This window comes from Pogona vitticeps, chromosome 3 (genome assembly GCF_051106095.1).
Source record: "Pogona vitticeps strain Pit_001003342236 chromosome 3, PviZW2.1, whole genome shotgun sequence".
Lineage (NCBI taxonomy): Eukaryota > Metazoa > Chordata > Lepidosauria > Squamata > Agamidae > Pogona > Pogona vitticeps.
Window position 1 is genome coordinate 53,466,511 of NC_135785.1, and position 12,012 is coordinate 53,478,522.

At 39.2% G+C, this 12,012-nt stretch overlaps 1 protein-coding gene across 1 annotated transcript in view; it reads left to right on the top strand.

Annotated features, from left to right (window-relative positions):
- The window catches only part of OGA (O-GlcNAcase), a 45,134-nt gene that overhangs the window by 4,699 nt on the left and 28,423 nt on the right, over positions 1-12,012 (top strand). Inside the window, exons 2-5 of the mRNA XM_020790780.3 lie at positions 1,625-1,676; positions 6,300-6,397; positions 8,046-8,176; positions 10,244-10,415. Coding sequence (XP_020646439.2) covers positions 1,625-1,676; positions 6,300-6,397; positions 8,046-8,176; positions 10,244-10,415 — 453 coding nt within the window. The remainder of the gene's footprint in view (positions 1-1,624; positions 1,677-6,299; positions 6,398-8,045; positions 8,177-10,243; positions 10,416-12,012) is intronic.

The following is a 12,012-nucleotide window of genomic DNA, read 5'->3' on the forward strand; positions in this document are numbered from 1 at the left end:
AAACAATATTTAAAGCCAAGAACTACATTGTTCTTGGCTTCAAATATTGTTTTCTAACTATGTTGACCACCATTGTATACTCATTGTTTTCAACTTCAGCTATTTCCTTTCACTGTTGTAATCTGCCTTGGGTCCTTTTCAAGGAGAAAGGTGGGGTAAAATATTTTAAATAAGTAAATAAATACAGTAGTTAGACCATGCCCCCAGGAACCTAGTCTGAACTTAGAAAATGAGGAAAGCTATTAGGTTGAATGTCAGTTTCTGGATGAGGCACATCAGCAAGTTTATACTAGTCTCCTCAAGTATACTTGGATGAAATTGACATTTTTACTTCCATTTAGATTTCATTGTTATTCTGGTTTGGATGAGTTATGCTGTGAGAGAAAATGAGGAGGTGCAATCTTGTTGATTTCTTTTGGAGCTCTCACTGGTTTTTTGTAGCATTGTCGAAGAGGTCTTCCAAGATACTGTATATGGGCTGAGTTGATACTAATATTGCAGATGCCCAGCTCAACTTCTTTTTTTTTTCATCTTAAGGTTGATATTCTGATGCAGTGTACTGGCAAGTTGATAGAAAAGGTGAATAACAAACCCTAAAAATTAGACAAGGCAGAGATATTGATTTGGGTGGTTTGCCAGTTTCTTTAAATGATTTTGCTGTTGAAAGGATCACAGTTCATCTGATGGATCAGATTCATAGTTGGGTGTTGTTCTGGATCATTTTCATTTGAAACACAAGTGCCATTTGGTGACACTGAGTGCCTTTTATCTGTGCAGACTGATACCGTGATTTTGCACGGTAAAAAATAGCCTTGGAACAACAACAAAAAAAATCAAAAGCATTGGAGTGTGTTTGTGACTCGCAGATTTGTTTCAGTGTTAGCTTTTGTGGATTGCAGTCCTCTTATTAGACACATCTTGACACAGACAGTGTTGCAGCAGTTATGCATACTGAAACAATTGCCAGTTTGGACTGCTGCAATGTGCTGCACATAAGGCTACCTTTGGAAACTATTCAAAAATTTTACTCGAAAACAGGAAGTTAGGTTATTATTTGGGGATTGCTCATACAATCATACTGTGACAATACTTTGATTTATACACTGGTTGCCAGTTCGTTTCCAGCCTAAAGTCAAAGTGCTGGTTTTGACCTTTAAAAACCTTAAATTATTTGAGATGAAATTACCAGAAGTGTCACTTGTCAGGCAAGTTGGACCCCAGAATTATTGTCTTAGGTTCCCCTTGAGGTGTCTGACACAATGAAATTAGATGTAGCTGCAGTAGAATTGTGTTGCCCTTAGTTTTCCACTCAAGGCTCTAACTAGTGTTATCAGTTTGCTAACAGCCGAAAAATATTTTTTATTCTCTCAGGCATTGTTTGTTTTAAACTTTTGCGTTTATGGCCGTGAGCACCCATTAGGTGAAGAGATCATTTCGAAATACATATGTTTAATATATAATAGTACTCCATTGCCTCATCAGAAATATTTGTGGCATTTAATAAATATCAATTTTGTGTTGCTACATGTATTCCTAATTTTAAAAAAATCATTAAAATGTTTGTGTTTTGGAGTTTAGTTGAAGCATGATATCTGAAGCTGTTTGCCTTTAATATTTCCTACAGGATTTTATGGAAGGCCTTGGGTTATGGAACAGAGGAAAGAGCTGTTTAGAAGGTATGTGACCCAGTTTTTGTTCTGTAATATCTTGTTAGGTAATAATTAAGTTTTTATATAACTCTGTTAAGAACTAAGATAAGGCATATAGTCAGATGTACAAGTTACAAAAAAATGTACAAGTTACAAAAAGTTCAAAAAAAAAACTGCATGGTACCTGTCAGTGTCAAGTATAATGACTAGAGATGGGATAGTCATATACAAATACCCCGGACCCAGGTGGCCGGGATCCCCAGTCCTACCTCCCCAAATTGACATATCCACAGCGTGTGCGGCCAGCATCCTGCTCATTGCACCAATGTCAGACAAAGCCTGGCTGTCACTGCTCTGCCCTCCTGCTCTTCTGGCAGCTGAGCAGGGAGACTCGCCGGCTGGGATTCTTCTGCCACTAGAGCAATGAGCAGGATGCTGGCCACACGTGCTCTACAGCAACTCATAAGTGGATGAGGTGGGATTGGGGATCCCAGCCAACTAGATCCGGGATATTTGTACATCTCTAATAATGACTCTGGATTATAGCTTGTAGCAATAAAATCAGTTGGTTTCTGCAGCCATTCCCGAAAACTGCTCTTAGTGGATCCCCCGCATTTAGGATTTATAAATAATTGTGTTCAAAACATGTGCAATTGCTTTTAAGCATTTCCCCTAATAATTATTAATTATGGAAAACAGTGCAAGCAGGCCAGTAGAAGGGAAATGTACAATCATATTTTGATGTTTACCTGAGAGCAGCCTGGCTGCTGTACAATCTGCCTGATTTGGAAAAAAGCAGACTTAGCAACAGCTGAGATCTGATTCTTTATGGAGAGGGCCAGGAGCACACCAAAATTATGAATCAGTTCCTTCACGAGAATGCAGTCTCATCCAGACCAGGCAGAAAGCCCCCTAACTGATCAGGATCTCTTCCAAACAACAGGATCTCCATCTTGTCAAGATTCAGCTTCAGCCTATTAGTACCTTTCTAGTCCATATCTGTGGGCAGGCAGCACTCCAGGGTCTGCACAGCTTCCTCTGCTGAAGATGAGAAGGAGAGAGAGAATTGGGTGTCATCAGCCTACTGATGACAGCATACTCTAAATCTCCAAATGACCTCGTCCAATGGCCTAATATAGATGCTGAACAGAAATGATCAACCCCAGTGGATACCACATTGTAGGATCCATGGGGACATAACAGCATCCTCAAGCTGAACTATCTGGCACTGGTCATCAAGAAAGGACTGAAGGCAGTCCAATGTTTTACTTCTACAGTGGTGCCTCGCTTAACGGGTGCTCCGTTAAATCGCTTAGCGACAACTTTCGGAGTGTTTTGTGCTTCGTTTAGCTATGGTCCCTATGGGCAATTTTCGCTTAGCGATGGTTGGGACCATGCTTCGCATAGCGATTAAATTTTGGGTCCCCTGTTTCACGATGGTTTAAACAGCCTCATGTTTGCTGTTTTTTAAATGTTTTTCTGTTATAAAGTTAGTTTACTGTTTGAAATCATAAAGTGCACTTAATAAACCCTTTGTTAATCAAATTTGAATTTGTTCTGACTCTTTTTTAATTTGTTGTTGTATTTTTCCCCCCATTGAGATGCATTGAATAGGTTTCAATGCATTGAATAGGTTTCAATGCATTTCAATTGGGGAACCGCGTTTTGCTTTGCGATGTTTCCTATGGCGATTTTCGCTTAAGGACAGCAGTTCTTTCCTATTGGAACAGATTATCCGGTTTTCAATGCATTTCAGTGGGAAACTGCGTTTCGCTTAGCGATGAAATCGCTTAGCAGCGATTTTTTTGGAACGAATTAACATCGCCAAGCGAGGCACCACTGTAATTGAAATAGCTGCCTGGGTAGCTCATTGAGTTAAGTATCTGGCTGCAAAACCAGAGGTTTGGAGTTCAGTTTCCCACTGTACAGCCCAAAGAGCCAGCTTGTATGGCCCTGGGCAAGCTGCACAATTCCAGTGCTGCTGCCAGAAGAAGGGAATGGAAGACGACTTCTGAGTACTCTCTGCCTAGAAAACCCTGGAAATGGTTGCCATTACTCAGAACTGACTTGATGGCACACAATTATTATCATTAAGGAAGAAGTGGATTCAAGGAAGATTTTCTCCTTATTTTATAATAATAGATCTGAAGGTCATCGGAGTAGCAAGTTCAGAGCTTTTAAAAATACATATTTTTTAGAGTTTTCAGAAAGCCTGAGGAATGACAAAGGTCTTCATGTTGGAAAGATAACAATCAGGCATCAGACGAACTTCCTTTGAGAGAATATTCCAATAATTAGCAACCTGTTTGCAGGACGGGGTCTAAAAGCAGTCCTTATCTTGGAGAGGGGATGTGGGTCAGAAAATCAGCAGTTTGAGAACCAGACATTTTTAGTGGAGCTGACAAAGACCTGCAACGTCGCTGGAACCAGTTGTATTGGCTCTTGCTTTTCCATTGGACTATTTCAGTGACGTGGAGGGGGGGGATTTGCTGTTTGGGTAACAGCTTATCCTCCATATTGTCTTACCCAGGCTTCGTGCTCTGGAGAGGACACTCTCCAAGTCCTTCATACAGAGCACGTTACTATAGTCTCTTGAGACTGAAGGATGCCTATGATTTTGAATTCCTAATCCCATTTCAGGAGGATACCATGATTGTACCAAAAGGCCAGTGAGAGATTCAAGAGAATTACCCTGTTTCCCGAAAATAAGGCCTAACCTAGCCCTAGCATGATTTTTCAGGATGCCTGTAATATAAGCCCTAGCCCAAAAATAAGCCCCAGTTCAGTGAAATCCTGCCCTCCACCATTGTGCAGCAACCAGAAGGTGATGACATGACTATATTTGAATAAATGTACGTTGTTGTACATGAAAAAAATAAAACATCCTCTGAAAATTAGCCCTAATGTGTTTTTTGGAGCAAGAATTAATATAAGACCCTGTCTTATTTTGGGGGAGACACGGTAACAGGCTCACACTGCACTGGTTAGTCTCCCACAACAGAACATCTGGCAGAACAATCGGAATTATCTCAGTCTCATGGCATGGCCTCCATTGAAATGAATCAAGATTATCAGTGTCCTCCAAGAATGTCTGCAGCTGATCTGCCACCAGCTCTCAATCAGTTTATCCATGAATAGTATATTAATGACAGGATGATAATTTAGATTGTCTGTTATCAAGTTGGCTTATTAAAGAATGGGCTGGATCATTGTCTTCTTCACGCAGGAGTGCATATCTTCCTGCAAGTAGGAGTATGTATGCAAAACTTGTAATTTTATCATTGCTACCAAATTTTGCTGCTTTTCTGGAGGATCATGCTTCCTAAGGGGTTTCAAGAGCAAACTGCTCTTTTAAAAAAAGCATGTGGGGCCCCATACCTTGTTTCATTTTTTTTAATTTAAAGGAGTCCCTGTCATGTCGGGGAATTCAGTCGCAGGAGTAATGGAGAGCCCTGGCAGAGGACACAAAAGCAACCATGGTGCATAAAGCCCATGGGGTATATATTGTTCACCTCAGTCAATATGCAGATGACATCCAGTTCCATTTCTCCTTTTCGTAACATCTTGAGTATATAGTATATGTTAGTATATAGGTGTTCACAAACATAAATTTTAAAAAGGATGATAGTGTTCTAGCTGGAGGATAATACGGAGTGCTACATTCTGAAAGTGCTAATCTCCCTGCTTAGTAAGAAGCCAAGCCCTTGTCAAATAAAGATGCTCTATGCATAGAAGATGTTTTTGCATACAGAGCAATGTTGGAGGGACATGAGATTGGACTGCTTTTTTCTTCATACATTATTTTGACTCCTTTTTTGAATTTATGAATAAAATGTGTGTAATTATTGAATGCATGCCTGTAATTTATGACTGACACGAGTAAATACTTTTAAATTGAATCCGTATAATGCAGTATTGCTCGTGGGTGAACTTTTAGTCTGTAGAAATGTCTGTTCCAGAAAAGATCACCCTATATAGGACATACCTGGTTTGTGGAATGAGCGTACTACTGGACCTGATATTGTTCTTGGGTTCTTAGAGAGCAGCTGTGATCTACAGTACATTTATGAGCTCTGGCTCATACACTGGCTATGCCTGAAAGATAGCTACCTGTATACTTTTATTTATTTATTTATTTATTTATTTATTTATTATATTTATAATCTTCCTTTCCTCTAGTGAGCTCTAAATCACTGTTCCGCAACCTTGGGCCTCCAGATGTTCTTGGACTACAACTCCCAGAAGCTTTCACCACCACTTCTGCTGGCCAGGATTTCTGGGAGTTGAAGTCCAAGAACATCTGGAGGCCCAAGGTTGAGGAACACTGCTCTAAATGGCATATCTTCGTTTTTCCCTCTCTCCTTTAATCTCACTAAATCCTGTGAGCTAGGTTAAGATGAGAGACAGTGATTTGCCCAAGATCACTCAATGAGTTTTCATAGCTCCCGGGTATATGTGGTTGAACCACTAGCTTGATACATCTTCCGTGTAACAATTACGGTATTTGTCAAGATTTGCTCTTCTAGCCATTTTTAGACAGTTTTTCTGTAGGGTCTGATTTATATGCAGATGGCTATGGACATGTGCGGAAAGGAAGTTATATTTGTATGATCTTCTAATGGAATTTCTGTTTTGCTTTCTACTTTCTAGACTTCAGAAGTGGGGGCTAAATACATACCTGTATGCCCCAAAAGATGACTACAAGCACAGGATGTTTTGGCGAGAAATGTATTCTGTGGAGGAAGCTGGTAATTAGCCTTATTGTATTTTCTAGTAATGTAGTAAGGATAAGGTAGAATGAAAGAAGAACTGTGTTGTAAAAGATTATTTACTTACCACATTATTTTTATATACATCCCTCTCATTCCATCACTGAACTCAGGATGATGCATTTAGGATTTCCAGATGTTATTCCTATCTGGGTGCTAGCCCAAATAAAATCTGTTTAGCTTCAGTAAGCTTTTTTTGGGGGGGGGGGGCATCATGTACCTTCAAGCAGCAGACCAGGATCATACAGTCATATTCAGGGACAGTGTTTACAAAGCAAGCAACTGCTGAGAGAAATATGTTATGGTGCCTATGTGCTTCTATTAAGGCCTGGTGCAGAAAAAAAATATTGCCTAGTTTCTTGATAATGCTCCATAAATTTCTGTGCAACTTCTTCCCAACTTGCACATAAATTTGCCATGTTCTTTATTTTTGAGAAATACTGTAGACCTGAGTAAACTGGTACACCATTACATATGTCCCAGATCATTGGTTGAAAATCTAGTTATAGTTACATGGTTTGTGACTAACATGGTGTCTGTAGCAAAGGTATTATTATTATTATTTTGCAAATTAATTCACAAGTGTTATCATACCGCAGTGTTTGTCTGAGTCCATGATTTCACACTTATATGGATTTTAAAACTGAAGAATATTGATTTCTTTTCATATTGTTCAAGTAACAATGCTAAAACCTCTTGTTGTGGGATAAAAAGGTTAAGAAAGAGATGAAATGGAGAAAAGTATTTTTACCTTCACATCGAATTGCCTCAAAAAGCAGTTCTCCCTTATTTCTACACAAGGAACTGTTTGGTCCAAAGTGTTATGTGCAGCCTGAGCCACCTGTGTATGTTTTCTTGAAAGTCTTACTGTTTTCAGTCATGCTTATTCATGAGCATACATAGGATTTGCAGCCAGATACAACTTCTGCTGTTTTTTAATTGAACTAAAAAGAGTTGTAATTTTCATATCTGAGAAAATTAGCAGCTTTCCCTGTTTTGTAGATATTTTCATATCAGGAATAGGAACTTTTTCTAGAAATTGCTTGAATCATTTTACAACCATCTCCCTTTTTAATATTCTAAATAACAGAGGCACATTAAATGAAAGATTGTTCATTTACTATGGTAGTACCTCGGATTACGAAATTAATGCGTTCTGCAGGACGTTACATAAAGTGAAAAATTCGTAAACCAAAACGCGGATTGCCATAGGAACGGGGGTGGCTCTACAAACCTCCAGGCACAACGCATCCTGGGGAAACTTTCTTCGTACTCGAAAAAAGCCAGAAAAAAAAGTAAACCGAGGCATTATTTTCCACGGATTTTGCTTTGTAAACCGAAAAGTACGTTAACCGAGGTGTTTATAAACCGAGGTACCACTGTAGTTTATTTTTGTTTCAACCTAGAAGTGTTTGTTTATTGGCAGTTTTAGCTGTACCTGTGTACCTGTACCTATGCAGGTTGTACAAAGGGATTATCTTTCTGACAAGAGATGTTCGTTCTTCTTTTCTCCTTGTTAGACCCATAAATAATTGTTGTCTGAATTATATTCAGAATTTTTAAAATGAATTTAAATTGATATAATTTATTGTTGGTGCTTGCTAAAATAGTTGACTTTGATTTCTAGAGCAGCTCATGACTCTGATCGCAGCTGCTCGGGAATATGAGATAGAATTTATCTATGCCATCTCTCCTGGGCTTGACATTACCTTCTCAAATCCTAAAGAAGTATCAACATTGAAACGCAAGCTGGACCAGGTATGTTTCATTTCTATATATTATAACTTTTTAAGCATAAGTTGGGAACAACAAAAGTTGGATAAAGGAAATAACCTGCTCATGTTTTGTAATTAAAAATTGATTTCAAGGCAGAATTATTTCTCTAAGGTATGTAAGCTATTATACAGTAAAGGTCTCAGTAATCTGATCAGACAGGTTTGTGAGGATAACTTGCTGTGCTGCTACTTCAACTAATGCAAGTTAACCAACAAGCATCCTCACAAGTTTCCACTTTTGGTGAGACCTACATGGAATTTTTTCTCACAAGTGCAAGCCATCACTCGTAAGAGTCATATAGTATTTTCACAGTTATATAGCAGTTGACTTGTTTCTTACTTACTCCTCTCAACTGTAAATATAATGGGGAACAGCAGAGGTATCATGACTTACTCATCCCAGATGAAATTACTTTATTTGGAGGAAAGATGTAGGAAGCTTTGAGGTGATACAATTATTTTCTCTGGATTAAAAAAAGTTGTGTCTTTTGAGTAGATGGACAAATGATTTTGCAAGAACTACTGAATGAAATCCAAGGAAAATTTTAGAAAGAATATCAGAGTGATGTAAGGCCAAGGAATCCAGGTTGTAATAAGAAGGCAAGGCAGGCAATCTTACTGGAATGTATGCTTGCTACAGTGAGTAAGAGTACCCACATGTTTCAATCATGCTTCTGAGGGAAAGAAACTTTTCCCTCAACTTAATGCCAGTTATAGTTTTGATTGTTCTGTACAGATTAAAGCATCTGTAGATACTGTAGTAGTCCTCAGTGATAAGATCAATAGTTAGTCAACCAAAGTCATTGAGATTAGTGTTGCTATTCCAAAAAGCAGTGTTATAACAGTTGATCTACAGCAAGCAGGCTTGTGATACAGTGGTGTTTTTCCCTCCAACAGCACCATTCACCAGCTTCTCTATACCTTTTCATCTGCTTGAAACTGACTTTGTAATAATACAGTACTGCACTTTTTTGTAACTACATGGCGTGATTTGTTTTGTGTTGATGGAATCCATTTGCATTCAGCCAGCAGAAAAGACCTTGGTTGCAGTCTAAACCTCTTTGTAAAGCATGAAAATAGGATTATATATACCACTGTGAGAATAAATCATGAGCCATATAATTGGTTAAAATAATTTTGTCTATATTTGTCCCCTTTATCTCCTGGTGAAATTTATTTACATGGGTTCATTCCTTAGTTATACTGTTAAGAAATGGGTGCTTCTCAGGGACAGTTTCTCGAGGTGTAGATAAAATGCATAGCAAAATATGGTGTGTAATATTCGTTCATGTCTGTCAAATGCAACATTTTGGAGAATTTTGATTTTAAGAAAGATGAAACTGGATTGGACTTGAAGTAATGTAAGTAAATGCCAGTCTTAATCTGGTTATTTGCTGAAAAACCGCTATATTAACCATCTCCAACAGGATATCCTGCAGATGTTTTGTACAAGAAATATCATCATCCCTCAGCATTGCTTGTGTTGGGTAGCACTGTTGTGCATTGTAGCACAGATTAGAAGAAGAGTGCCAAGTTGGCGGCTGTACTGTTTCAGTATGTGTATTGGTTCGGCCCTACAGGTATACTGGGGCTTTTCTGACCTTCTCCCAACTGTATCTCCTTATACCTGTTAAGAAAAGTACTTAGGGGCTTTAGGGCTCCCTTCAGAAGAGTGGAATTTCAGTATAGGAACAGGAATCGTATTACTACAGCTTTGAAAGTAACTAACTTGCAAAAGAGGTTTTATGCCATTATTGGAAACAACTAACAAGGCCAGTCAGTCCTCTTTACTCTCTCATTTTACACTGGGAGATTAAAGCTTTTTTCAGACTCGTTTCTTCACAGGCAAAACAATTGGCTATTGTTGGTTTTTTTATGCAGAAGCATCAGTTTGAATAATGAAGAGTGTACAGTATTCAATCAAATTCTTTATAAGGTGACAGAAGGTGTCCTGTGGTAGTTTAGCAATGAGAGACATGGGCACCTAATAATAAACTAGCTTAAGGATTATATTACTTTTTTTCTCAAACTTTTTATATTTCTTTCCTAGGTGTCTCAGTTCGGCTGCAAATCTTTTGCATTATTGTTTGATGATATTGATCATAATATGTGTGCAGCGGACAAAGAAGTATTCAGCTCCTTTGCCCATGCCCAGGTTTCAATTACAAATGAAATCTTCCAGTATCTAGGAGAGCCAGAAACATTCCTGTTCTGTCCCACAGGTAAGGTAATAATGCAGATACTGAATTTTAATGGCTGTCTAGTTTTTATTGAAGCATTACTACTTTCACCCCATTATAACTCCAGTTAGCAGGAATATGTAACCCTATTATGCAGTCAGGATGCATGGGTAATGTTGTGAACCAGAGTAACAACCATCCTGCCCATTTTATATACAGTGGTCCCTTGACTTACGAATTCATCCATGCTGCAAAAAGACCCAGAACAGTTTTTAAAAAGCAGAAACCAGCACCTTACCTTAAGAGGCAGTTCCAAGCCTCCCTGCAAACACACACACACGCTCACATTGCACACACTCTAACTGCCTGGATGAAATAGCTACAAAGAAGCAGCCTCTTTCACCACCTACAGTTAGCAATTTGAATTTCCTGCCTTTTCCCCCTGCTTTTTCCTGTTTGTAAGTGGAAGCTTCAGTCGCAAGTACAGTGGTGCCTCTACTTACAAATTTAATCCGTCCCAGATGATGTTCTTGAAATGTTTGTAAGTTGAATCAGCATTTCCCATAGGAATGCATTGAAAACCGATTACAGTGGTGTCCCGCATGACAACGATAATTCGTTCCGTGAAAACGAATGTTTAACGAAATCATTGTCTAGTGAAAAGCATTTCCCCATTGGAATGCATTGAAAATCGTTTAATGCATTCCGATGGGGAAAAATTGTCATCATCCAGCAAAGATCACCCATAGGGAAGCTGCTTTGCAAAGCACCGATCGGCTGTTTTAAATCGCTGTCTTGCGAAAAACGGGCCCCAAAACACCTGTCCAGCGAAGATCGCCCCTAGGGAAGCCATTTTGCGAAGACAACGATCAGCAGTAAAGATTGTCATCTTGTGAAAAAATGGTCCCCGAAGCACAGACCAAATCGTTGTCCAGCGAAATTCCCAATAGGAATCACTTTTGCGAAGCAAAATGGTGGTCACAAAACCTCGTTGTCATGCAGATTCGTCATTTTGAGGGGTAATCGTCTTGCGAGGTACCACTGTAATCCGTTCTGGCTGTTTTTTGTTTGTATGCAGAGGTGCCGTTTGTAAGTCGAAGCATTAGTTCCCATAGGAACTAATGCAAACCGGTTAATCCGTCCTCTACCACTAGGGGCAGATTTTTTTTAACCTAAGATGACAGGTTAAAAAAAGAGCAGTAAAGAAGAGGGAGGGAACAATGGGGAACAATTTTACACCAAGACATTTTAAACAAAACACGTTTTAAACCAAAAACAAGTGCCTGGGGAGCAGAGAGAGAGAGAGAGAAGACCGGGGGGGGGGGGAGAAACTTGAGTCTAAACTTCATTTTAGAGCAAACCAGCCAACACAGACCTTTGCAGAAAGGGTCTGCAAGACCCATCAGAGCACAGAAACATAGCCCCCCCCAGCCCAAACCCAAGCTGTAAGGGAAGCATGCAGGAACCATTGCAAATGCACAGAGAACAAACTGAGCAGGTCAGAAATGCACAGAGAACAAAGGGACAAGGTCAAAAATGCACAGAAATTAAAGGAAAAAGCGGGAAGCATGCGGGAACCATTGCAAAAACAAACGGAGCAGATCAGAAATGCAAAGAGAACAAAGCAAAAAGCATACAA